Source organism: Saccopteryx bilineata, chromosome 2 (assembly GCF_036850765.1).
Source record: "Saccopteryx bilineata isolate mSacBil1 chromosome 2, mSacBil1_pri_phased_curated, whole genome shotgun sequence".
NCBI lineage: Eukaryota > Metazoa > Chordata > Mammalia > Chiroptera > Emballonuridae > Saccopteryx > Saccopteryx bilineata.
In genome coordinates, this window is record NC_089491.1 from 394,084,756 (window position 1) to 394,112,190 (window position 27,435).

At 52.4% G+C, this 27,435-nt stretch overlaps 1 protein-coding gene across 8 annotated transcripts in view; it reads right to left on the reverse strand.

The window, feature by feature from the left end:
* Positions 1–27,435, reverse strand: part of MPRIP (myosin phosphatase Rho interacting protein) — a 177,133-nt gene that overhangs the window by 2,734 nt on the left and 146,964 nt on the right. For 5 of the 8 annotated variants that reach the window (XM_066264491.1, XM_066264490.1, XM_066264488.1 and 2 more), the window contains 8 exons: positions 22,216–26,094; positions 18,678–18,825; positions 10,789–10,906; positions 9,431–9,590; positions 8,356–8,475; positions 7,531–7,617; positions 6,688–6,850; positions 1,708–1,793 (listed from right to left, as the gene is read on the reverse strand). In XM_066264491.1, the coding sequence (XP_066120588.1) occupies positions 1,708–1,793; positions 6,688–6,850; positions 7,531–7,617; positions 8,356–8,475; positions 9,431–9,590; positions 10,789–10,906; positions 18,678–18,825; positions 22,216–26,094 (4,761 nt within the window). Of the gene's footprint in view, positions 1–1,149; positions 1,212–1,707; positions 1,794–6,687; positions 6,851–7,530; positions 7,618–8,355; positions 8,476–9,430; positions 9,591–10,788; positions 10,907–18,677; positions 18,826–22,215; positions 26,095–27,435 lie in introns of all 8 variants that reach the window. The other 3 variants (XM_066264487.1, XM_066264495.1, XM_066264494.1) reach the window with 3 other exon arrangements.

Here is a 27,435-nt window from a genome sequence, read left to right on the forward strand (position 1 = left end):
ATGGCCGTGTGTGTCAGACCCCACACCAGAGGGCACCAGTGACACACTGTTTCTAGGTGACTGCATTCCCATTCTCCTGTGGGGGTGGGGCGTTCCAAACAGGGTCAGGGAGACGGGCAGGACAGCTCCTGGGAGTGCCTGCCCACAGTGCTCTACAGGGCCCGCCTGGCACCACGGAGGGCACCATAAGGGCACGTGCCAGGTCCCCACCGTTCTACGTGGCCCAGCAGAACCGGGCCCTGCACACTGAGGGCTTCCTTCTACTCTGGGAACGTGGCCACGCCACAGGTACACTCAGACCCTGCGAGAGAGGAGGAGGGAGAGAAAGCAGAGGAGCAGAGGGTCACTTCTCATGTATGCCCTGTCCACACACCAGGCTGATGCTCTATCCACTGAGCAAGCCAGCCAGGGCTTTTACAGCACTGCCTTTAATGACAGCCAGTGAAAAGCTTTTGCTTTGTTTAAAAAAAGAAACAAGTGCCTGGCCTGTGGGGGCGCAGTGCACAGATCCTCCACCTGGAACGTGGAGGTCGCCGTCTGAAACCTTGGGTTTGCCCGGTCAAGGCACATACAACAGAGAACCAATGAACAACTGAAGTGAAGCAACTATAAGTTGATACTTCTCACTCGCCCTACCCTCTCTTCTCTCTGTAAAATCAATAAATAAACTCTTAAAAAAAAAAGTTCTGGTAAAACGCCCCAATCACTACAATCACGTGTGACCACCTTGCTCTACTGAGCGGCTGCCCCAAGCCACACCCAGGAGGGATCAGGTCACTGAACGCCCCCGCTCAGCCCCGCACCAGCCTGTAAACTGGGTGGGGGGTCTGCAGTGAGGGAGACTGCTGGTCAGTAGTTTCTGCGTGTCACGTCCGCCTCCTGACCAAGGGCAGGAGGGGTTTTCCCAGAGAACGCGAGCGCGCGGAGCAGTCTACATGCACAGGGCTGCTGGCTCTGTGGGCCAGCTCCCCCGGCTGTGCCGGGGTCAGCTCCCCAGTTCGCTTGGGTTATGACGTGTTTGTTGGAGCAGCATGAGTTCAAGTCCCATGAGACGAGGAGCGTGCTGTGGAGGTGTGAGCAGTGCATGCAGGCAGCACCCTCTGGAGGGCAGCAGGTGGGTGGGTGGGTGGTGAGAAGTGGTTTACCTACATGACAAGGGACCGGGAAGCGGGCTCGTTTCAGTTATCCCATGAGACCTGCTCAATTACGGACTGTCAGAGGAAAGAGCAAAAAGTAAGACACAGACAATAAATCCTAAATGCAACTTGCTCCTCACTCCCCATCCTCCACCCACCTCCCCCTGGAGAGGCGCGGGGGGCGGGGGGCGGAGGCCGGGGAGGGTGCGGGCACCCCCCTCTCAGAGGCAGCCAGCGTCAGCATTACACTAGGGTGTGCAGGAACAACACAGACCATGGGACTGAGCCAGGAGGGCGCTGAGGTGGCTGACTAGCCTTGGAGAGCCACGGTAGAATTCACTCCAAGCCCTGCTTCCCGCAGACCCGGCCCTGCAGCTGGCACTGTAACTGCTGGTTCCCTTGCTACACGAGGCTCAAAGCCACCAGAACCAGCCCAGCAGGGTAAGTGTGTGGCCAGGCAAGTTCTGGGGCCCTGGGGGCCCTCTGCTGCTGCTGTAGTGGGCTCTGTCTCATGCTGCTCCCCTCAACATCTGCAAGCCCCACACACCTGGGGGGCTGGACCCAGACTCACCTTGGACCTGATGTTTCTGAGTTGCCGACTGACACAGGATCTGTCTTTTTTCAAGAAGTCAGGGTTGCTTTTAGATTTCATTATATCTGAAGAAAAACAGACCCATTATTGTTTTCTAAAGGCCTCTGGAACCAGAATGAATCTTTAAAAATTTCCCAACCTGACTGTTAAGACCACAAACTTATGACATTTCCTTCAACAGCTTTAAGGGAATTCAAAGCCAATAACCACGAAATAAACTAGATCATTTTCGAAACAACTGAAAGTACGGAGCAACAGGAGGACATCTGTGTGGGGCACCTGGCCAGGCTCTGGGGGGGCCGGGACACCTCCCTTGGGCTGCCCCAGCTGTCCCCTTTGCTCACTCATCCCACCTCTCCTGAGCCCAGGGAGCCTGTAAAACAAGTGAGACCAAGGCTTCCCGTAATCACCTCCACCAGGACCACAACCAGTGGTGACCTGGTGATCTCTTTCAAGAACTGCACAATATTTCATTGTGTAGTGACGTCATAAACAATCCTGTTTGGTGAAATCAGAGGACTGTTTAGGCATAATCAGTTTTTTGTTCCCGTATATAAAGCTAAACATTCCTGTCCGCATGTTTCTATGCACTTGTTTCTTTTTTCTTTTTATTTATTTATTTATTTATTTATTTATTTATTTATTGGGGCATTTTTCTGAAGCTGGAAACAGGGAGAGACAGTCAGACAGACCCCGCATGCGCCGACCGGGATCCACCCGGCATGCCCACCAGGGGGCGATGCTCTGCCCATCCTGGGCGTCGCCATGTTGCGACCAGAGCCACTCTAGTGCCTGAGGCAGAGGCCACAGAGCCATCCCCAGCGCCCGGGCCATTTTTGCTCCAATGGAGCCTTGGCTGCGGGAGGGGAAGAGAGAGACAGAGAGGAAGGTGTGGCGGAGGGGTGGAGAAGCAAATGGGTGCTTCTCCTGTGTGCCCTGGCCAGGAATCAAACCTGGGTCCTCCACACGCTAGGCCGACGCTCTACCGCTGAGCCAACCGGCCAGGGCCTGTTTATTTATTTTTAATAATTTTATTTTTAATGGGGTGACATCAATAAATCAGGATACATATATTCAAAGATAACAACTCCAGGTTATCTTGTCGTTCACTTATGTTGCATACTCATCACCCAGAGTCAGATTGTCCTCTGTCACCTTCTATCTAGTTTTTTTTGTGCCCCTCCCCCTCCCCCTTTCCCTCTCCCCCCTCCCTCCGTAACCACCACACTCTTATTAATGTCTCTTAGTTTCACTTTTATGTCCCACCTACGTATGGAATAATGCAGTTCCTGTTTTTTTCTGATTTACTTATTTCACTTCGTATAATGTTATCAAGATCCCACCATTTTGCTGTAAATGATCTGATGTCATCATTTCTTATGGCTGAGTAGTATTCCATACTGTATATGTGCCACATCTTCTTTATCCAGTCATCTATTGACGGGCTTTTTGGTTGTTTCCATGTCTTGGCCACTGTGAACAATGCTGCAATGAACATGGGGCTGCATGTGTCTTCATGTATCAATGTTTCTGAGTTTTTGGGGTATATACCCAGTAGAGGGATTGCTGGGTCATAAGGTAATTCTATTTTCAGTTTTTTGAGGAACCACCATACTTTCTTCCATAATGGTTGTACTACTTTACATTCCCACCAACAGTGGATAAGGATTCCTTTTTCTCCACAGCCTCTCCAACATTTGTTATTACCTGTCTTGTTAATAATATCTAATCTAACAGGTGTGAGGTGGTATCTCATTGCAGTTTTGATTTGCATTTCTCTAATAACTAACGAAGATGAGCATCTTTTCATATATCTGTTGGCCATTTGTTTTTCTTCCTGGGAGAAGTGTCTGTTCATGTCCTCTTCCCATTTTTTTATTGGATTGTTTGTTTGTTTGTTGTTGAGTTTTATCAGTTCTTTGTATATTTTGGATATTAGGCCCTTATCTGAGCTGTTGTTTGAAAATATCATTTCCCATTTAGTTGGCTGTCTGTTTATTTTGTTATCAGTTTCTCTTGCTGAGCAAAAACTTCTTAGTCTGATGTAGTCCCATTCATTAATTTTTGCCTTCATTTCTCTTGCCATTGGAGTCAAATTCATAAAATGCTCTTTAAAACCCAGGTCCATGAGTTTAGTACCTATGTCTTCTTCTATGCACTTAATTGTTTCAGGTCTTATGTTTAGATCTTTGATCCATTTTGAGTTAATTTTAGTACAGGGGGACAGACTGTAGTCCAGTTTCATTCTTTTGCATGTGGCTCTCCAGTTTTCCCAGCACCATTTATTGAAGAGGCTTTCTTTTCTCCATTGTGTGTTCTTGGCCCCTTTATCAAGAATTATTTGACTATATATATGTGGTATTATTTCTGGGTTTTCTATTCTGTTTCATTGGTCTGAGTGTCTATTTTTCTGCCAATACCATGCTGTTTTGATTGTCGTGGCTCTATAATATAGTTTGAAGTCAGGTATTGTAATGCCCCAGCTTCATTCTTTTTCTTTAGGATTGCTTTGGCTATTCGGGGTTTTTTATCTAGTTCCATATAAATCTGATGATTTTTTGCTCCATTTCTTTAAAAAATGTCATTGGAATTTTGATGGGAATTGCATTAAATTTGTATATTGCTTTGGGTAATATGGCCATCTTGATTATATTTATTTTTCCTAACCAAGAACAAGGTATATTCTTCCATCTCATTATATCTTTTTCGATTTCTCTTAACAATGGTTTATAGTTTTCATTATATAAGTCCTTTACATTCTTTGTTATGTTTATTCCTAAGTATTTTATTTTTTTGTTGCAATCATGAAGGGGATTGTTCTTTTGAGTTCATTCTCAAATGTTTCATTGTTGGCATATAGAAAGGCTATTGACTTCTGTATGTTAATTTTGTATCCTGCGACCTTACTGTATTGGCTTATTGTTTCTAGTAGTCTTTTTGTGGATTCCTTGGGATTTTCGATGTATAGGATCATATCATCTGCAAAAAGTGATACCTTTACTTCCTCTTTTCCGATATGGATGCCTTTTATTTCTTTGTCTTGTCTGATTGCTCTGGCTAGAACCTCTAGTACCACATTAAATAAGAGTGGAGAGAGTGGACAACCCTGTCTTGTTCCTGATTTAAGGGGGAAAGCCTTCAGTTTAGTGCCATTTAATATGATGTTAGCTGATGGTTTATCATATATGGCCTTTATCATGTTGAGATATTTTCCTTCTATACCCATTTTGTTGAGAGTCTTAAACATAAAATTGTGTTGTATTTTATCAAAAGCCTTTTCTGCATCTATTGATAATATCATGTGGTTCTTGTTCTTTGTTTTGTTGATATGGTGTATTATGTTAACCGTTTTACGTATGTTGAACCATCCTTGAGATTCTGGGATGAATCCCACTTGATCATGATGTATTATTTTTTTAATATGTTGTTGTATTCCATTTGCTAGTATTTTGTTTAGTATTTTAGCATCTGTATTCATTAGAGATATTGGTCTGTAGTTTTCTTTTTTTTGTGCAGTCCTTGCCTGGTTTTGGTATGAGGGTTATGTTGGCCTCATAAAATGTGTTTGGAAGTATTGCTGCTTCTTTAATTTTTTGGAAGACTTTCAGTAGAATAGGAACCAAGTCTTCTTTGAATGTTTGATAAAATTCGCTGGTATAGCCATCAGGGCCTGGACTTTTATTTTTGGGGAGGTTTTTAATGGTTTTTTCTATTTCTTCTCTACTAATAGGCCTGTTTAGGCTTTCTGCTTCTTCTTGACTCAGTCTAGGAAGGTTGTATTGTTCTAGGAATTTATCCATTTCTTCTAGGTTGAATTTAGTGGCATAAAGTTTTTCATAGTATTCTACAATAATTCTTTGTATATCTACGGTGTCTGTGGTGATTTCTCCTCTTTCATTTTGGATTTTGTTTATATGAGTTCTTTCTCTTTTTTCCTTGGTAAGTCTTGCCAAGGGTTTGTCAATTTTGTTGATCTTTTCAAAGAACCAGCTCCTTGTTCTATTAATTTTTTCTATAGTTTTTCTGTTCTCTATTTCATTTATTTCTGTTCTGATTTTTATTATCTCCTTTCTTCGGCTGGTTTTGGGTTGTATTTGTTCTTCTTTTTCTAGTTCCTTAAGGTGTGAAGTTAAGTGGTTCACTTGGGCTCTCTCGTTTGTTCATATATGCCTGAAGTGATATGAACTTCCCTCTTATCATTGCTTTTGCTGCATCCCATAGATTCTGATATGTCGTATTGTCATTTTCATTAGTCTGTATATATCTTTTGATCTCTCTATGCACTTGTTTCTTCTCAGAAGTTACGCCAGGTCCCAGGACATCCACATTCACCCCGATTCTGAGCTGTTCCCTCATCGTCTCTGTTCCCTGGGGCTCCTTCAGCAGCCACTGCTGTCCTAACCACCCCATTGGCTATAGTTTGATTTTAAATTTCAGCACCGAGGGCCTCACTGCCTCTGGAAAGACTGTTCCCTTACCCTCCAGCAGCCTGGCCGTTAACCCTTGGCTAGCCTGAGAGAAGCACGTTGATTTTTTGGATGTTAGTGAACCAGGACATCTTTTCGGTGGGAAGCCTCCTCTCTTAGCCCCTCCTCCCTGGCCCACTGCAGATTTTACGGTAAAACCCCAGAATTGAGCAACTAGCGAGACCCTTTTCCACCAAATTGTCGAGTTCTTTAGGAAAATGGAAAAACGCAGATTGTCATTACTATGAAAACACACACTGGTGTGCGACTTCCCCCAGAGCCAACAGCAGACGTCCACCATCAGTGCACCTACAGGAAGGAGTCCCCCCCAGGGCACCCGCCCACCCCACGGACCAGTGCCCTTTCCATGAGGACATGTAAGTCCAAAATCGGAATCATAGACGTTAGTTCTCTGCGTCGACTCCAGCCCCAGTAACTCGACGAACAAACCCTCACGTGCGACCCAGTACCAGCCAGAGCCCGAGGAGCTCACCGTATCCCGACACAGGGGGGTTCTCGGGGGACTTTTCGCCCAGTGCTTCTGTGGCTGTTTTCAGCTGCTCTTTCAACCTGCTGATGTCACAGTCGGCCTTGGCCCTCACGATGCTGAGCTCCGTGTAGATGTCTTTGTACTTGTCACTAGCATACTTCTTGTCCTGAGGATAAAAGCACAGAGCAAGCGACACTCACCAGTGGCTCGGTGGTCTGTCTCCCTGGGGCTGGAGTGCTCCTGGGGACTGGCTGGGGAATGTCATCGGCTGCATAGGAGGCAGGTAGACCCTGGCTGGTCGTCCAAAGGCAGAAACTGGACACAGGAAACTAAAGCAGGCAGAGCTGTGAGTCTCCTCCTGACCACATGACAGGGTCCCCGGGGCCTGTAAGTGCAGACCTGCTGCAGCTGGCACAGCCCGAGCTGCCCACGATCTCCCTGTGACCTCAGCCTGGAAAGCCCCCTCTCTGTCCTAGGTACCCTAAGGGATCCTGGCATCTCCCCTCTGGTTCCAAGAATGTCCTGGCGGAGCCTGGCTGCTGACCGAACTCTCCCTTCCCAGGACATGTCTCTCACCATCTGCCAAAGCATGCGGAGACATGGAGAACCAGGACTCAGTGAGACAGGGACTCCCCACTTTCACTGTATCTCCAAGAAGGCTGGTTATTAAGAGAATTTGATTTGAAACCACACTCCTCATGAAAATACTATGAAATCTACTCTAGGATAGGCGAAGACACTTGAGCACAGGGACCTCAGTGAGTCCTGGAGACACGGTCCCTGCCCGTCTGAGCCCGCCCTGCAGAGCCGGCCCGTGGCGAGGTGCCCATGGCGAGGTGCCCGTACCCGCAGTGCTGTCTGTAGCTCGTCCTTGAGGGAGCTGATCTCCTGCTTCAGGTACTGTATCTCCGATTCTTTGACTCGCAGCAGGACCTAGAGTGAGAGAGCAGTTAGGTGTTGATGTCAGAGAGCAACAGGGCTTCCAGAGTCTTGAGAGCAAAGACGGAGAGCTGAGCAGAGGACTCCCCTTCGCACACTGAGCAGCAGCTTTTCTTTTCCTCACTGATATGAACTGAAAATGCCAGCAAATAAAATTTAAATCCTGCCAACAGCTTAAACGTTACTATGGTAACAGAAAGGACTGCTGCAGCTCCTCCTCCACCCTGGGCCCAGGACTTCCCCGGACGGAGTCCCCAGGGGCCCAGGAGGGGCTCCTGTGAAACTCTTGTTGAGTGCAGTCTGCCTCTTCCACCATCATTCAGTAGGAGATCTTTTCATGATGAAATTTTAATTGAACAAGAAAAAATCTATGTGCTTTCCTAAAAGGATGTCTTACATAATCAGTCATTTTACCTTAAGATGATTCTACCTGATCCTGATAATAGAGTGTTCTAGAATCTCAAGCAGCTACAGTGTGCATATGGTATCAAGTGTTTCGTGTTGGGGTTAGTCTCCGGTGTGGCAGAAAGGCGGGGAGGAGGGCAGGTGAGGGAGGACGAGGTTCAGGTCCCGTGGTCTCCTAAGGACGCCCCTCCCCCATGGTCCCGTGTCCTGGGTGGTGTGGACCTTCCCAGTCCTTTCCCTCCTGCTGCCTCCAGGCTGCCCCCTGGCCCCCACGTGGGGCTGCTGCAGTGCGAGCAGGGTGAGAAGGGGCCTGGCTCCGAGAAGTACCTCTAACTCATAGGCATCCTTGCCCTGGGCTAGTGGTGAGCCAGCGGCCTCCCCACCGGCATCTCCGGTCAGCAGTGTCCGTAACCGGGCGATCTCCGCGGCCAGGCGGTTGTTCAGCTCCTGGGGCGGCAACGAGACAGGGGTGTGGGGGCTGCAGTCGCTGGCCCCGCCAGGGAAGGCTGTTTTCTCCCAACACTGGGCGTGTGCTCACTGCACGAGCAGAGCTTGTGCTTTGCAGACCTGGCACACACAGGCGGAAGAGCCTGCAGCTCACATCCCTGTAAGCCGCCTGTGCGGGCCCTGCAAGTGTCTCCTGGCCGTGGCTGCAGGAGTCCCTTACCCTGGACACCGTGTCGTCACTAACACCTCATGTCCATCTGTTTCATGGTGGTTCCGTTTGAGTTTAACAGGACCAGCCCTCCAGCCACCCCCCCAGCTCACTATCTGCATCTTCTTTCCAATGGACACTTGTCCACTGGTAGTCACCTCAGGCCACAGCAGCGACTGAACAGAACCAGCCCTGTGGAGCACCCCCGACAGGGTAGCCACGGGCCTGTGGAGTCCCTGAGCCTGGACCAGGCCCACATTTGTCTGCTCAGTGCCTGGGGAGATGAGGACAGTGGTCCAATCTGGTACCACAGAGCTTTTATCAAACTAAATTTACCTTGAGTCTGTCCGTTAGCTAGGATTTTAAATGCACCCCAATTTTCTTAGGAGCAGGCAAACTGTGGGAATATTCTAGTGTGAACCGGGAGCGATGATCCCCCAGCCCGGCCCGCAACAACAAAGCAGCAACTCAGATGCTCAGAGGAGGAACTGAGACGGCTCGGAGTCCAAGGGCAGACAGGTGGCTCGTGCAGCACGGTGGCCGCGACTCCACCACCTGCAGTGAGCTTCTGTCAGCACACTGCCAGACGTCAGACACTCGGGAGGGGTCTGCAGAGGGTCAGGGCCTCCCTCAAGCTGAGGCCTGGCTCCAGCCTGAGCACCGGCTCACCTGGCGGGGGCTCACCTGGCGGGGGCTCACCTGGCAGGGGCTCCAGCCTGAGCACCGGCTCACCTGGCGGGGGCTCACCTGGTTGTGGGCGTTGAGCTCCTGGTTCTCGCGCTGGCACTGCCGCAGGGCCTGGCGCTCTGCCTCCAGCGCCTGGGCCAGGTGGGCGTTCTCCAGGCACTTCTGCGAGTACTGCTCAGAGAGCACCTCCAGCTCCCGCTGCACCGACTGCAGCTCCTCCCTGGGGAGAGGGCACTGCTCAGTCCCCAGCCCCGGCCCCCGCCCAGGGCCCAGCTCTCCAGGTTCCGCGTCCCCACTGCAAAGGTGAGGGACGATGACACACCAGAAAGAATTGTTGAGCAACAGAGAGCACAGGCCCTATGCATTCTGTTATCTCAGAAAGTTCTTGCCCAGCTAAACAAGAGAAAACTTAAAGAGCACTTGAGGTTTTCAGAAATATAGTCTGTGTTCTTCCCTGGTCCTCTTTCAAATAGCTTAATAGTCCCGACAGCAAAACTCCTCTTGTGAAGTCAGGAGAGAAATCATTCGCTTGTGGCAGAAAAAGGTCCTGTTTCTGGGAGAGGTCAGATTTGCGATCTGTTTCCAGTACTAACTCTTGAGGCAGCCTGTGGCTGTTACCAGGTCCCAGGCTCTGTTCACCACGACACACTCAAAGCCTTCCACGTTCCTCTCTGTGGCTCTGGACGAGCTGAGAGGGCTGTGTCTCCCTGGTGCAGCCCAGGACGGCCTCAGGGCAAGGCCCAGGCCCTGCGTCCTGTCACCCCTCCAGTGAGATGAGTGCTGCTGCCGTCTACAGGATGCCAACCACTCGGCACTGACCACCCTGGACGAGGGCCCTGGAAGCGCAGGGACCCTGACACTCTCAGTGCAGAGACCCCAGTCCAGGCGAGCTCTGCAGGGCTCTCGCCAGCACAAGGGCTCCAGGTGCTGTCGGTGCCACAAAGGGACAACCTCCTCGTAGCTACACTGCTGCCTCTCCGTCTCTTGCTTACACAAAGGGAATCAGCACACATGCTTTTTAAAGACTGTAGCGAGCAGGGCTGCCTCTGAGCGTAGCCGGGAAGCATCAGGCACCAGGCCCAGCCCTGAGCCCTTCCTCGCAAGCGCCTGAGGCAGCAGCAGCGGCTGATGGAGAGAATCAATCCCAGGGATGACCTAAGAGCGTCCTGAAACACGGCTAATAGTTATCAAGTTTTCTTCGCTGCACCCTATTCTTTAGATTTAATAATGAGTTTCTGTTTGGTTTGGTTCCAGGAAGCCCACTTGGGCCACGAGGAGAGCCGAGGGCTTGCTGACCCTCCTTGGCAGTCAGCCCCCCTGGAAACAGGGCCTCCACCCTCGGGACCTGCACGGGAAAGGCACCCCCCCCCCCCCCCCCGGTGGGCCGGCCTCCTCCCGAGGGCAGGACGCTGACTCACAGGTACTGCCGCCGCAGGGCCTCGATGTCCGAGTTGATGCTGCTGATCTGGGACCGCTGGCTCTTCTCCAGCTCCCGCTCCATCTCCTCCCGGTGGGCGTTCTTCATGGCTTCAATGGCTGCGGACCAGGACAGGACCGTGAGCACAAGGAGCCCCAGACAGACGGGACCGGTTCATGATCGATCGTGGGCAGTCAGGCTGGCCTCTCACAAACCCTGTCTCTGGGGTGGGGGTGCGAATGCAGGTGCATGTTTCCTCATGTTAAATGAATGCCAAACTGATTAAGTAAATGTCAGTGTTAAATCCAAGTGAGTTTATAAGACAAGCCCACTTTCAGGTCAGTGTACGTCTCCCTGGGCGTCACGGTGAACCGCTGTGGGCTCTGGTATGTCAAGGGCGACAGGATGCTGAGACAGTGGCACTGCGGCTCCAGCGGAGGGCACACCGGCTGGGAGACAAAGCTCCTCTGCCCGGCAGAAGCCGCAGAGCCTGCGTCCTGGTGCGACAGCCGCTCTAGGCAGAGGTGTCTGTCTACCCTGATGAGGCGGGAAGCCTCTCACACGTCACCGGGTGTGCTGGTGGCCACAGAGAGCTGCAGTGCTGGCTCCAGGCCTCAGCTCTGACCAGGGCTCCTAAAACCAGCCTCTTTTCAGAAATAACTGTCAGAGAAGAACTTTCTTGGGGGATCCAAGATGGCAGTGGAATACGTAAAAATTACACTCACATCCTCCCCAGTACAAACTGGAATTACAGTTAAATGAGAGAAAAATCAACCTGAATAAAGACTAGCTGAACAGAGGTCTTACAACCAAAGCTTTGCAGAAGAAGGCCCACTGAAACTGGTGAGAAGACCAGAGACATGAAGAAGTGGGCTCTGCACCCAGGGGTGGCCGCTGAGAGCCTGGGGGGAGGCCCTGGTCGGTTGGCTCAGTGGATAGAGCATCTGCCCAGCGTGTGGACGTCCCAGGTTCGATTCCCAGTCAGGGCACACAAGAAAAGCAACTATCTGCTTCTTTCCCCCTTTTCTCTCTCTTCCCCTCCTGCAGCCAGTGGGTCGAATGGTTCGGGCATATGCTGAGGATAGCCTGGTTGATTCGAGCACTGGCCCCAGGTGGGGGTTGCTGGGGACACATGGGGAGTTTGTCTATCTCCCCTCCTCTCACTTAAAGAAAAAGAGACGACAACGATGAGGTCTGTGCGCCGTGAAGTAAGGCCCAGCAGGGCCCGCAGAACAGCTGCTGTGAGAGTCAATGGGAGTGCTGTCTGCTGGGAGGGAGGAGTCGCTCCACACCCAGGAGCCCTCCCTGCAGGGCCAGTGCCCAGAGCTCCAGCCCCTGTGCCTGGTCCTGGGCAGAGGGGGAGCTGGCTGGGCCAGGACAGACTGCTGTGCGGCTCCGGGAAGAGCGCTGAAGGTCGTTTCCAGGATTCCCGCGCTGAGTCCCCCCAACGCTCACAGAGGCCGTCTCCCTCCACGCCACATCAGCTGGGTTTCCAGGATTCCCGCGCTGAGTCCCCCCCACGCTCACAGAGGCCGTCTCCCTCCACGCCACATCAGCTGGGTTTCCAGGATTCCCGCGCTGAGTCCCCCCCACGCTCACAGAGGCCGTCTCCCTCCACGCCACATCAGCTGGGGAACGCACAGCCCCCCTCAAACTCCCCGCCGCCCTGCCCTGCAGAGCTCACGCCTGCAGGAGTCAGCTGCCTCGGCCAACAGTGTAGACAAGGGGTAGTCAACCTTTTTATACCTACCGCCCACTTCTGTATCTGTTAGTAGTAACATTTTCTAACCGCCCACCGGTTCCACAGTCATGGTGATTTATAAAGAAGGGAAGTCACTTTACTTGATAAAATTTATAAAGCAGAATGACAGCAAGTTAAAGCATATAATAATAATTACTTACCAAGTCCTTTATGTTGGATTTTTGCTAAGTTTGGCAGAATAAATCTTTATAAAACAACTGACTATAGTTAAATCTATCTTTTTATTTATACTTTGGTTGCTCTGCTACTGCCCACCATGAGAGCTGGAGCGCCCCCTAGTGGGCGGGAGGGACCACGTTGACCACCACTGGTGTAGATGGTGCAGAAGGGCTCTCAACAGTGAACCCAGGTGGGGGTCAGAGATTAAGCTGAGTGCCTCTGCGGCAGAGACCACCCCCCACCCCCACGATGAACTAGCCTTACCTCACAAGTCCCACCTTGCCAAACTCACGCCCTGCAAAAAAAATGCCGACTGCGCCAGCCTGGCCTCCGTGTAGAAGACTCCACAGGAGTTCTGGACAGAATCAGGGCGGGACTAAGCTGTGTGGCTCTAGGGAGAAGGCCACTTTCCCCTCTCAAGCCTGACCAGCGCGACCAGTCCTACACAGGCCCTCCCTTCACACACAGACACCCTGGTCTGTCTGGGCCTGCCGAGCTCTGCTGGCCTCACTGAGGGTTCCCTGAGACTCCACCACAAAGGTCATGGGCACCTGGCAGGCGGCAGCAGGCCTTGGTGTGGAGACATTTACTGAATGGCCTCAGATCCAGCGATGGCACCAACTTTAAACCTGTATCAGTCTGTCGAACACCACTCGCCTACCTGGTCACTCACACAGACCCGACCTCAAGCAACATGTGAGCTGCCAGAGGCTCTTTCCGTGACTGGGCCTCACAGACAGCTAGCAAGCAGAGCGATCTCAGGTGCCTTGAGTCTTGTTGACCTGTCCCAGCTCGGTGCTGGGGAAGCCGGTCTCAGTCTGTGGCTTGTCCCCTCCCCACACACCTAGGCCCAGCAGAGGCCGTCACAAACTGGATTGATTTGTAGGTGCAAACAGGTAGCCCAGGGCTGGTCACAGTCAGCCTCTCACACCCCCAGAACCAGCATACCCAGCGGCAGGATTCAGACCACACCAGAGAAGGAACCGTTAGCTCCATAAGCAGCACGCCCAAAGGGAGCTCTTGGAGACAGAAGAACCTGCTGGGTGAATGCTGCTGTGGAGTCAGTTCCCCACACAGCAGCTCCTCAACTGCGAAGGCAGGTCCTCAGGCAGCAGCCTGAGGGCCACCCCCAAACACAGATGGGCTAACAGCAATCAAGACTCAACTACAACGGGAGGGAACACATAACCCATAAAAAGGACCTTCCTGGAGCACCCAGCTCAGGTGACCAAGGGGACTGCACCACTGAAGCCCCACCAGACACCTACTCCGAAGAGAGCCAGCCAACGGCGAGGCAGAGCGGGTGCACCGAACACAGAGACAGAGACAGGGAAGCAGCCAACGGGGGCAGATAAACTGCCCAGTGAAGTGAAGAGAACTGAATGAAATGGAGATAAGCAATCTACCAGATATTTTATTTATTTATTTTTTTGGTATTTTTCTGAAGCTGGAAACGGGGAGAGACAGTCAGACAGACTCCCGCATGCGTCCGACCGGGATCCACCCGGCACGCCCACCAGGGGCGATGCTCTGCCCCTCTGGGGCGTTGCTCTGCTGTGACCAGAGCCACTCTAGCGCCTGGGGCAGAGGCCAAGGAGCCATCCCCAGCGCCCGGGCCATCCTTGCTCCAATGGAGCCTTGGCTGCGGGAGGGGAAGAGAGAGACAGAGAGGAAGGAGGGGGGGTGGAGAAGCAAATGGGCACTTCTCCTGTGTGCCCTGGCCAGAAATCGAACCCGGGTCCCCCGCACGACAGGCCGACGCTCTACCGCTGAGCCAACCGGCCAGGGCCCAGATAAAGAGTTCAAAACAACGGTTATATTTTGCTCAAAGGATTTAGGGGTAAAATAGATGAACTAAGTGAGAATTTAAAGAGATAATAACATAAGAAAGGATAAAGAAACCATAAAAATAAGCCAGGCAGAAATGAAGAATACACCAGGAGGCAGCAACAGCAAGTTAAATAAAGCACAGGACCGAGTCAGTGATTTGGGAGACAAGGTGGCAGAGAACATTCAATCAGACTGCAAAAAAACTCCAAAGAGGCTAGTTTAAGGGATCTCTGGGGCAACATCAAGCATAACATCATCAGGATCATAGAGTACCAAAAGAAGACGGCGAAAAATTGAGAACCTGTCTGAAGAAATAATGACTGAGAACTTCCTACTGGTGAAGAAAAAGACACACAAGTCCAGGAAGCACAGGAAGTCCCAAACAAGATGAACCCCAAAAAACCCACACCAAGACACATCAAAATTAAAATGTAAAGGTTAAAGACAAAGAGAGAATCTTAAAAGCAGAAAAAGAAAGAGTTACCTACAAGGAAGCTCCCGTAAGACTGTCAGTTGACTTCTCGTTAGAAACTTCGCAGGCCAAAATGGACTGGCATGAAATTACTCAGTGATGGAAATCAAGACTACCCACCCAAGTTAACATTTGGAATCGAAGGACACATATAAAGTGCTTCCCGAACAAGAGAAAGGTAAAGGTCACCACCAAGCCAGTATGACAAGAAGTATTAAAGGGCTTTCTTTAAGAATAAAAAAATACGGGCCCTGGCCGGTTGGCTCAGCGGTAGAGCGTCTCCCTGGCGTGCGGGGGACCCGGGTTCGACTCCCGGCCAGGGCACATAGGAGAAGCGCCCATTTGCTTCTCCACCCCCCCTTCCTCTCTGTCTCTCTCTTCCCCTCCCGCAGCTGAGGCTCCATTGGAGCAAAGATGGCCCGGGCGCTGGGGATGGCTCCTTGGCCTCTACCCCAGGCGCTAGAGTGGCTCTGGTCGCGGCAGAGCGACGCCCCAGAGGGGCAGAGCATCACCTCCTGGTGGGCAGAGCGTTGCCCCTGGTGGGCGTGCCGGGTGGATCCTGGTCGGGCGCATGCGGGAGTCTGACTGTCTCTCCCTGTTTCCAGCTTCAGAAAAATACAAAAAAAAAAACCAAAAACAACAAAAAAAAAGAATTAAAAAATATGAACACTAAAATGGCAATAAATATCTATCTATTAATAATTACTTCAAGCCTGACCAGGCAGTGGCACCGTAGATAGAGCATTGACCTGGGACAGTGAGGTCCTGGGTTCGAGACCCCCCAGGTCACAGCTTGAGTGCAGGGTTGCAGGGTTGAGCACCAGACCATCAACACAACCCCAGGTCACTGGATTGGCTGAAGGCCCCTGGTCAAGGCACGTATGAGAAGCAATCAATGGACAATTAAAGTTAGGCAACTACAAGCTGATGTTTCTCATCTCCCCCCCCCCCCCACACACTATGATGGTTAATAAAACTTGCCTCTGGAAAAAATAATTACTTAAAATGCTCCACTCAAAAGACATACGGTGGCTGAATGGATAACAAAACAGGACCCTTACACATGTTGTCTACAACAGACCCACTTCAGATCAAAAGACACAAACAGACTGATGGAAAAGATATTTCATGAAGAGAAAAACAAACAAACGAAAAACTGTAGTAGCAATATTTATACCAGACAAAATAGATTTAAAAACAAAGGCTACACAAGAGACAAAGAAGGAGACAGCAATTCCACTTCTGGGTATTTATGAAAAGAAACACAAAACACTACATTGAAAGACATGTGTCCACATGTTCACTGCAGCATTATTTACAATAACCAAGATATGAAAGGAACCTAAGTGTCCACCAACAGATGAGTGGATAGAAAGTGGTTCAACAGACAATGAAATATGACTCAACCATAAAAAAAAAGGATAAAATCTCACCACCTGCAGCAACATGGATGGACCTAGAGAGTATTATGCTGAGTGAAATAAGTCAGAAAAAGACAAACGCCATATTATTTCACTTACGTGGAATCTAAAAACCAAAACAAATGAACAAACAGAACAGAAACAGACTCACAGATGCAGAGAATACGTGACCGCTGCCAGGACGGAGAGGGGCTGGGGTGGATGGAAAAGGTGAGGGGATTCAGAAATACAAACTGGTGGTTACAGAACAGTCACGGACGTCGAGCTCAGCACAGGGAACAGTCAGTAACACTGTGACAAATACATATGGTGTCAGATGAGTACTACATTTACTGGGGTGACTTCTTCCCAAGTTATATAAAGGTGTAGTCATGGGGTTGTATGCCTAAAACTAACATAATATTGTATGCCAACTATAACTTACAAGTTAAAAAAATTTTTAAAAGAAAAGACAACCTACTGAATGAAGACATTCACCAACGACTCATATGATGAGGGGCTAATGTCTCAAATTTATAAATTTTGTAAAATCTCAGACATTTCTCTTAGCAATATTTTTTTCTAATTTATATCCTCAGACAAGAAAAACAAAAGAAAAAAATAAACAAATGGCCTGACCTGTGGTGGCGCAGTGGATAAAGCGTCGACCTGGAAATGCTGAGGTCGCCGGTTCGAAACCCTGGGCTTGCCTGGTCAAGGCACATATGGGAGTTGATGCTTCCAGCTCCTCCCCCCTTCTCTCTGTCTCTCCTCTCTCTCTCTCCCCTCTGTCTCTCCCTCTCCTCTCTAAAAAATGAATGAATAAATAAAAAATTAAAAAAATAAAATAATATAAAAAGGCACATACGAGAAACAACTATGAGTTGATGCTTCCTGCTCCTCCCCACCCCCATCGCCACTTTCTCTATATATCTCTACTCTCTCTAAAAAAAAAAAATCAATACCTAAAAAAAAAAAAAATCTAAAAAAAAAAAAAATAAACAAATGGAACTACATCAAACTAAAAAGTTTTAGCACAGCAAAGGTAACCATCAACAAACTAAGACAGCCTACTGAATGGAAGAAGGTATCGGACAAATACACATCATACCATGGGTTAGTATCCAAAATACTGTATATAAAGAACTCATACAACTCAATATCCCAAAAGAAACAATACAAGTTAAAAATGGACAGAGAACCTGAATAGAGACTTCTCCAAAGAGGACCAAATAAATGGCCAAGACATATGAAAAGATGCTTAACATCACTAATCATCAGAGAAATGCAAATTAAAACCACAATGAGATATCTCACCTCACACCTGTCAGAATGGCGCTCATCAATAAATCCACAAATGACAAGTGCTGGTGAGGATGTGGAGAAAAGGGGACCCCCACGCACTGCTGGTGGGAATGCAGTCAGTGCATACACTATGGAAAAGGATCCTCAAAAAATGAAAAATAGAACTTGCTTATAACCCAGTGATTCCACTTTCAGGTATACATCTGAAGAAACCCAAAGCAGCAATTCACAAGAACATATTATAAATATATCCCCTATGCTCACAGCCATGTTACTTACAACAGCCCAGATACGGAAGCAGCCGAGTGCCCATCGAGAGAGGAGCAGATAAAAGAGCCGTGCTGCAGTTACACAGTGCACTACCACTCGGCCACAAAAAAGAAAAAGAAAGAGACCTTACGGCTGTGGCCCCGTGGATGAACCTGGAGGGCATTATGCTAAAGTCAAAAAGCCAGAGAAAGGCAAACACCAGGACCTCACTTACCTGTGGAATGTAAACAGCAAAGGACTCAAGTTTAAAAACCTGAAACCGACTCAGATCCAGAGAACAAACAGGGTTGCAGAGGGGAGAGGTTTTAGGGGAATGGGTGGAAAAGGTGAAGGGATTAAGAAGTACTAGTTGTAGTCATAAAATAGTAATGGGGATGTAAAGTATAGCATGAGAAATATAGCCAATAATATTGTAATAAGTATGTTTGGTGCCAGGAGGGCATTGGAAATACTGGTGGAACACACTGGAAAGTATGCGACTGTCTAACCAGCTTGCTGCACACCGGAACCTAATATAAACTAATACCGAATGTCAACGATAACTGAAAATTAAAATTAAAAAAGACAATTTTCTTGGATAATGAAGCTTACTCAACCGAAAGCACAAAGACCAGCCCTTACTCTGAGCTCAGGAACTGAGTCTCCCACCTGTCCCGCCCTTTGGGGTAACACGCCCCGCCCCCAGCGCCCACCGGAGATGGTGGCCGCGGTCTCCTCAGCCAGGAGGCGGTCCTTCTCCTCCCGCAGCTTCTCCAGTTCCCGCTGGTGCTGCCTCTGGAGGTCCTCGATCTTCTTCTGGTGCGTCTCTTCCATGGCCGCAAACCCCCGTTCGCAGGTGGCCTGCAAGATGCAAGAGGGACCTCATCAGCTTGGGTGCCTCTCGGCTGGGTGTCCTGGTGGGTGAGCCAGTGGCCTGACCTGCTCCAGGCTCCCAGGGTTAGAGAGTGCGCCCTCTGCAGGTGAGCACTGAGCCAGCAGGGTCACCTGCCTGCTGCCTGCAGACTCTCACGGCACTAGTGGGCACTTCATGATATCAGAGCAGCTATCAGGAAATCAGATCAACATGCTTAGAAAAAGGTGGGTTTACATCTGTAAAGTTCCTTATTTCTGTGACTGCTCTGAACCCTTGGAAAGAGTGGGTACTGCGGGTGGGAACAGTCTGCAGTGGAATCTGAGACAGCCAACCCTAGATCTTGACAGAATCACTGCCCGACAGGGCTGACAAGAGGGAGGGAGAAGAGTCAGTGTGCAGAGGCAGCCGTGTGGTTTGTGTGCACAGCAAGCAGCTCTCTGGGTCGGCCACAAACCAGGCGTTTCACAAATGAGTCACAGTCATGACTTTGTGAGCTGGAGGGCCTGGCTCAGCTACTACCTAGCTAGCCACACTCACTCGGTCACTTAACATCTCTGCTGTCCAAGTGGGACTTATGTATGTATCTTTTCCCCTCCAGCCTGTCTTCCTTCTCCGCTTTCTTTTGAAGGGGTACGAAGAGGGGGCACTGATTAGTGACTCCACTCACTATACTGGGACAGATAACAGAACTGCTCTCTAAACTAGTCTACGCTTTGTTACCATCTGGTTTGCCACCTGGATTGAGTGCAGGGAAGGACACGGTGTGCCTAACGAGGAGTCCCACTGTCCCACACAGCCACACTGGGAAGCCAGACCTGGCTCAGCAGAGCTGGTCTTATCAACAGTGCAGGTGAGCGTGCCCCACAGACGCAGGGAGGTGGTGTGTGCAGCTGTTTTGAGCAGAGTCACACTCTCTAAATCCCTTGCAAGATCTGTTTCTGAATAGGGATCAGGACTTCCAGTGATTTTTAAAAAACTGGAACAATGCGGCTATGTTACACTATGAATGCCAACCAAGTACAGTGGGGGCTCCCCCTCCCAACCCTATACTATTTGGTTGATTTTCTTGCACACAGGTTCAAAAAGAAAAATACCAAATCAAGTCAACATGCTTAGGAGTCTCTGAGCCCCCACAGTAGTGGGGAGGCCTTTCTGAGGTCTTCAACTCATCTTTCCAAACTCATGGTCATAGTCTGGACTTCACTGCAGCAGACTTCCCGCGGTGGGCGTGCGGTGGGCATGCGGTCTTAGCCGCAGTTCACCCTTAAGTGGACATTACTTCTCCCAGAGGCTCCACCTGGAAGCCGGTGGCCTCCTTTCACCACCGTCACACCACAGGACAGCTGTGGCCTGGCCCCTCGCCCACCGCCGTCCCTCCTGTGTGCTTTGCTTCACAAATGGCTTTTTGGTTAACACACAGTTAGCAGGCACTGTAAGTATTCGTTTGAGTGCTTTAGAATATTTAATTAAGCGTCAAAATTCTTCCCACAGAAGCCCTGAGGTATCTTTTAAGACCAGCTGCTTCCTTAGAGAGAGTATGTGTTAAAAAGTAACCTGTAAACACATTTAATTTTTAAGCCAATAACCCCTGAGATCCACAGAGGGCCCTCACTGACTGCCATGCAGGATCATGAGAGAAGGTGCAGAGGCAGACGGGCCACCAGACCCAGACGCCCGTCTCCCCGACCTGGGAGGGAGACTGCTCTCTGTCTCAAGGGTGTCGAAGAGGACACTGTGGACCTACGTCACTGCTGGGGGACACTGGGTCCCAGCAGCATCTGTGGCCAGTTTGTCAACATAAGGCTGTTTTTTCCTTTCTGAAGTCTTATTAAGTGGTGAGATGATGTCACCACTTTGGCCAAAGCCTCGCCGTTGCCCAGCTGGCTGCCATGGGAGCTGACACTCCTGTGCAGGAGGCTCTGGCGGGGGGACTTGAGATGTGCATGTGCCAGGCATCCGCCCACGCAGACTGCTGGGTGCTATGAAAGCTGCAGGGAAGGCACCAGGACACTGTATCTATGCAAATGACTGTTAGAGCCCCTTGGAATGCTGCGCTCACAGCACTGACTGTCCCAGGGGCATCATCTGAACACCATCAGGAAATAGCCCTTGAAGCTTTCTCACTTCATAATCCTTTTCAAAAGGTTCTGACTGACTCAGGACAAGAACAGTGAGGACGGCCTCTTGGCCACCTGGCTGTGGGGCTTGTCTCTGGTCGGGGGCTGTGTCCTCACAGAGGTGAACACCATGCTGCTGACCAGCACACATCCCTGCTTCTCTCGCAGCTGGAGGGCCGAGTTGCTAGGAGCACAGGAGTGTCTTGCTCAACGCAGCATCAGCACATCTGCAACAGCAGCGAGGCAGCTGTCCGCAGCTGGGAGCCAGCTCTGCGCTGCACAGGGTGCGGGCAGGGCAGCATCGCACCAGAGGCCTGGCTGGGGACTGAGGGCTTGCAAGCAACCTGGGCGTTTACCGGGCATAGCTCCAAAGGGTGGCTCCAAGAAGCTTAGGGGTCTGGGCAGTATGTCTGTGCACACAGGCGTCTCTGGTCATGAGGGGGACGAGAAGCCGGACTGCTTCCCGCAGCCCAAGGTCCGTGGGCCTGGGACGTCACCTGGGACTGCCAGGGCCTGGGTGTTCTGCCCAATGAGGCAGAATGTAAACAACAGGGTCAGGTGTGGGAGAGTAACAAGAAAAGGTCTTTTCTCAAAGCTCCTGAGAAGGAATGCCAGGAGACCCTGGCACACAGCTGAGAGCTGTGCTTCTATGCCTTACACAGAATGCCCGCTCAACGCCAGTTCCGCAGAGTTGGGAAAAAGGAGTGACTGTCGATACTGTCCTGCAAATATCCTTCTTTTGGGAACCCCAAACTCTGCTCTCAGGACAGTTAAGAGACAGCCCTCCACAGGTGCCTTTGGCCTGTCTATCCTGGGTTCTCTTCCTTTAAGTGTGTGTTTGTGCCAACCTGGAGGCGGGCTGTTAGGGCGGGAAACAGGGTGGGGCTGTGAGGGGCTGTGAGGGGCAGAGCAGGGGCTTCTCCTGCTGGGGGAACACAGAGAGGCTTCCAGAAGCAGGTGGAAAGGTGGCAGGGAGACCACACTCCCTCGCTCACCACTGGTCCTGTTCTGTCAGTCCCTTTCCCAGAGGGGGATGCTGAACGGGACGCTAGACCCTGTCCTGGGCCTGCTGAGGCCACACCACGGCGAGTGAGTAGTTGAGGAGGGAACAGAAGGTGGAACAGACTCTGCTCATCAGAAACTCAGAGCCGAGAACTGTCTCCCAGCCCCACCCCAGTCCGATGCACCAGCCCTGCCCCCCAACATGCAGGAAGAGGCCTGCCCCTCAACTGCGTTGCAAATGAAACGGTGCTCCGAAACCTTGAGGTTCTCGAAGTCCCGCTGGTACTTCTCCTGCAGGGCGGCCGCGCTGCCCCGCGGGCCCTTGTGCTCCAGCTCCTCCCGCAGGAGGTCCGTCTGCGCCTCCAGCTCCTGGACGCGCTCTCTCAGCCCCGCGGTGGAGTCGGCCTCCCCGGAGGCGACCTGCAGGGCGTCGCTGGGCTGCTCGGCTGGCCAGGTGGAGGACGGGGGCGGGAGGGGGCTGCTGGCCGGGAGGGCCTCTGGGGGCTGGCCCTGGCCCTGGCAGAGGGTCTCCTGCAAGCACTGCAGGTTCTGGGAGTAGTGCGCCTGCAGGGTCCTCAGCTCCTCCTCGTGGATGGTCTGCAGCTCCCTGACCTTGAGCTGGAACTTGTCCTCCAGGGTCTGCATCTGCTGCACGTGCTGCCTCTCCATGTCCTGCCTGTCCCTGACCGAGGCGTCCAGCTGGCGCAGGACCCGGCTGTGCTCAGCCTGCAGGGTGTTCTCTGCTCGGTTCAGCTGCTCCACCACACACCTGATCTCCTCCTCGTACCTCCCTCGCAGGGCGCACATGCTTGCGCTGTGCTTGCTCTCCACCTCCTCCAGGTACTGCTGCTGATGGGCCAGCTGGGCCGCCTGGGCCTTCAGCTCGGCGTTCTCCCTCTGCACGACGGCGATCACTTCCAGGTACTCGCTCTTCTGCTTCCGGAGCAGGTCCTCGTACTCCGCCCGCAGGGCTCCCACCGCCTGCTCGTGCTCCTGGCAGGAGGCCGCCCTGCTCCGCCAGGAGCCCCGGTAGTGCTGGAGCTCCTTCTCGTACTCCAGCCGGATTCTGCAGGCCGCATAGCACACCTGAGCCTGAATGATCGCATCTTTAACTAGTAATGAAGAATACTGACCGAGGCCTCCCAAGGACGTGTTGTACGAGAGATTCCAGGACGCCTGAAGAAGCTTCTGACAATCTCTCACGGACTCCACAGGGGGAAGAGAAGCTAGAGAGACAGATATCTCTCCTAAGAGGCTGGCCTTATCTTTAAGCTGTTGGGCGAGTTCTTCTTGAATAGCGACGAGGGCCCCAGAGCTCTGGTCAGACAGCTGAGCGGGCTCCTGGGAGCCGGTTATGTCCCGACAACTGAGATCTTCTCCTAGCGGGCTCCTGTCCCAGGAAGCCTGTGCACCACCTGCAATGCCTGCTGGAAGCCTGAGGGCTTCCACGACCTGCTGCATCACCCTCTCAAAGTCCGGGGTCTGGTAGGCTCCCAGGATCTTCCCCAGCAGGAGCTTGTGCTGCTGCAGGGCCACCTGGGTCCCCTGGAGGGTCTCCTGGATGCTCTGCAGCCGCCGGTGGAACGACTCCCTCACTGACTGCACAGCGAAGCTGAGCTCCGCCCTGACCCACGTTGCATCTGCCAGGGCGGGGACCAGGGCCTGCGGGAGGCTCTGCTGCCCTTCTCCCGACGTGCCAGCTGCCTCGCCTCCCAGTGTCCCCAGGTGCTGACTCAGGGACTCGACCTGACTCCAGAACTCACCGTCCACCAGCACTTTCTTAGCCCAGGCGTCTGCCGGGGTCCCGAGCCAGACGGCAGCACCGGGCTCCCGGGGCAGCACCCCCGACTGAGACACCTCGTGGAGGAGGAGCGAGATGTCCGACGTCGTGTTTTTTAAAGAGTCTGCTATCTGGTGTATCAGAGAGGCTTCCAGAGCCACCTGGTCAGCAAGGAGCTGCAGCTGCTCCTGCTCCGTCAGTTCGGGCCGATGAGGCGGCTGCTGCAAAGTCTCCTTCGCTTTCTCCAAGAAACTCCCTTCCTCAAGCTGAGCCTGGGCCACACCGTCGGCGGGAGCCGGCCAGTGCCGCAGGGCCTGGATGGCACTGACCAGCACGCCCTCCACGCTGGCCAGGGGGCTCGCTTCTGCCTGCTGGGCCTCCTCCTGGCCAAGCCCTTGCAGAGACCGTAGCTGCTCGCAGCACTTTTCTAAGCAAGCCAGGGCCTGCGTGTTTCTGACCTGGAAGCTGCCCAGCTCCCCGATGCGAGCTTCGACAGCCTTCACCCTGGCCTGCTTCTCCTGCTCCAGCTGGGAGGCCAGCGCGCCGACCTGGAGCAGGCTGGCATGGAGCTGCTCACGCAGCCGGGCCTCGGTGCCGGCCCACTGCTGGTGCAGCGAGAGCAGGGCCTCCCGGCTCTGGCCCTGCTGGCTCTCCAGCTTCCCCGTCACGTCTTTGAGCTTCTCCTCCGTGACGTACAGCTTGGTCTCCAGGGAGTGTATGATGGAGAGGTAGGTGTCCGAGTCGCTGTTAGCAGGGAGCGAGCTGAGGGTGGCCTCGGACGACAGGCTTTCCTCGGAGGGTGACCGGTCCTGGCTGGTGTCAGAAGAGGTGCTACTTGTCCAGGTCTTCTCAGACCCCTCGGGCTGGGTGTACTTCTGGCACTGGATCGTGGAGAACCTGATTCTTTGCCTTTTGACACTCGGTGCCCCCTGCTCAGACTTCCCTGTGTTCTTCGGGTGCCCCTCCTGGTCAGGCCCTTCTGACTTTGGGGGCATCACGCCCGCTTCTCTCCGGGGGCTGCTGTGCTCGTGCTTCTCCCTCGGGGGGGCCCCTGGGTCCTCACCCTCAAGCCTCCCGGGGGGGCAGCCCGGAGATGCGCCCGAGGCGTGGAGTGGTGCGCCCGAGGCGTGGAGCGGTGGGCCCGAGGGGGCGCTGCCGTCCTCTGCTTCCTCCAGGGAGCTCTGCGGCTCCTCCGCCTCCTCGGAAGAGGCCTTCGTGAATTTCCTCAGAATCTCTTCCTTTGTCTGGAGCTTCATCTCTGTTTCCTCTAAGCTGCTCCCCAAGGCGACCATTTTAACCAAAGCCTCGTTGAGGTCCTGATCTTTCTTCTCCAGGACCTTCTCGTGCACCTCCTTGATGTGCCTCAGCTCCTGCTCCTTGTCCCTCAGCAGCGCGTGCAAGCCCTGCAGCTGGCCGGCCGCCCTGCGGTAGGAGTGCTCCAGGCTCTGGTAGTCGGCCTCCCTCCCCCGCAGCTTCTCCCGGAGCTCGGCCACGTCCCCGTCGCACAGGGCGGTGCGCCCCATCAGCTCCTGGAACCGCTGCTTGAGCAGGTCCCGCTCCTCCCGCAGGCTCTGCACGTGCTCGGCCAGCTTCTGGATGCTGGCCTCCTTCATCTCCAGCTGCTCCTCCAGCTGGCGCACCACCTTGCTGCCCTCGGACCTCGCACTCAGCTTCTCCCTCTGGAGGGCCTCCATCTGCTGCGCGTGGCCCTGCAGCTGGTCCTCGTAGGCGCTGGCCCTGTCCTCCACCTCCTTCAGGTTCTGCAGCAGCGCCTGCTTCTCCCTCTCGCAGCTGTCCAGCAGCAGCTCGTAGTTCCTCTGCAGCTTCTCCTCCATCAGCCGCTGGGCCTGCTCGCTGGCGCCCAGCTGCTGGCCGAGGTCCGCGATGCGCTCCTGCAGCCGCTGCACCTCCTGCTGCCGGTCCCTCTGCAGCGCCTGCTGCGCCCCCAGCTCCCGCAGCTCCTGCGTCTTCTCCAGCAGCAGGGCCTCCACGCTCTTGAGCTTCTGCTCGCTGGCCTGCAGCTGGCCGCTCAGCGTGGCCTTGCTGTGCCGCCACTCCTCCAGGTGCTCGCGGACCCTCTCCTTCTCCAGCTTCAGGTCGCCCTGCAGCCTGGCCAGCGCCTGTTCCTTGGCGGTGAGCTCAGCGGCCGCACTGCGGAGCCTCGCCTGGAGGCTGTGGATCTCGGCCTCGTGGTGCCGGGCTGCGTCCTTGGCCTCCCCGTAGCTACGCTTCAGGGCCTGGGCCTGCTGTGCGGTCAGCCCCTGGCGCTGGCCCTGGACCTCCAGCTCCCTTTGCAGATCTCGGCTGACTCTGTGGAGCCTCTGCCAGGCACCAGATGGGGAGGTGGCCACTTCAGTCTTAAAAAAACCGATTAAACACTGGTTAGTAACACTCGGGCTTCCCAGTTCTGAGTGTCACACCTCTGGCCAGGGTCAACCACAGAAAAGCTCCTTGGTGGGTTTGCCTTTTATCCTTTGCACAATTTTTTTTCATTAAAGAAAATATCCAACAAATCATCTTAATTATTTTGGTAAGTGCTGCTTCCAGGTAAACAGAAAACATGGAAAATAACATCAAAACAACTCTAATCAAATAGCTTCTAGGAGAAGTGAACCAAACAAAGCTGAATAATGAGCACACGGGGAAGCAAAACAAAGACCGACAGACAAGAGCCGCAGAAGGGGGCAGAGCACGGGCCTCTGCTTGTTTGGTTTGCAAAACAAGAGGCACGAGCTCTAGACACACAGCCTGGAAAAGCACAGGACGCAGGGGCGGTGTGATGTCACTTCCTTCTGGGACAGGGCGAGAAGGAAGGGAGGCAACTGCTCGGGAATGTCAGCGAGGTGACATCCGAGCATTTTCCTTTCGGAAGTGGAGCTTGTCCTCTACAGAACAGGAAGAACTAGTCTCTACCTGTAAGAAGACAAAACGAGGGGGAACAAAAACCATGGAGTAAAATATGATCATCAACAGAACAAGCAAACCTTCGTGGAATTCAAAACAAGAAAGTGAAGCATGCAGAAAACAAAACAAGACACAAACGAAAACTCCCCAAATGAAAGGCATGCGGACCAGACAAACTAACAATGCAGAAATAAACAAGAACATGTACAGAAGTGAGAACAGCCCAGCCTAAGAATTTGGTCTGCTTGTGGCCCCTCAGTCTGCCGGGGATCCACAGATGTGACACTCAGTTGCATTATTAAGTTACACTCTAAACCATGCAAGCTCCTCCTCCCAGCAGTGAGTGTGGTGCCTGTCCCCCGGCCAACTCCTTCTGACCCTTAATCCCAAAGGCCGTGTTCATTCTTACAAGTATTCCCAGAGCGCAAGGGGAAGTTCAAGGCAACCTGCTATTGGCCTAACAGGAAGGTGTTCAGAAGCCAGCTCTGCCGAACGCTGACTCATGGGGGCTTGAGTGCAGGCTCATGCAATCGTTCAAGTTAAACACAGGGGTTCTTGGTTAGCAATGCACAAAATCTGCTGCAAGTGTCTTTTTACCACCTGAGTGGAGTGAGGTTTGTATAGTATGGGGGCCCACCCAAAGTTTAAAAAGATGCTCCTCAAATCTGCAGGTCCTGCATGAATGACCCAGAAAGCCCAGAGTGAGCTGTGTAGAAAAGAAATGCCCACCACCACCAGCTCTGGTGCCCACGAGTCTGAACTGGGCATGGCAATAACTACAGCCAGAGGGCGAG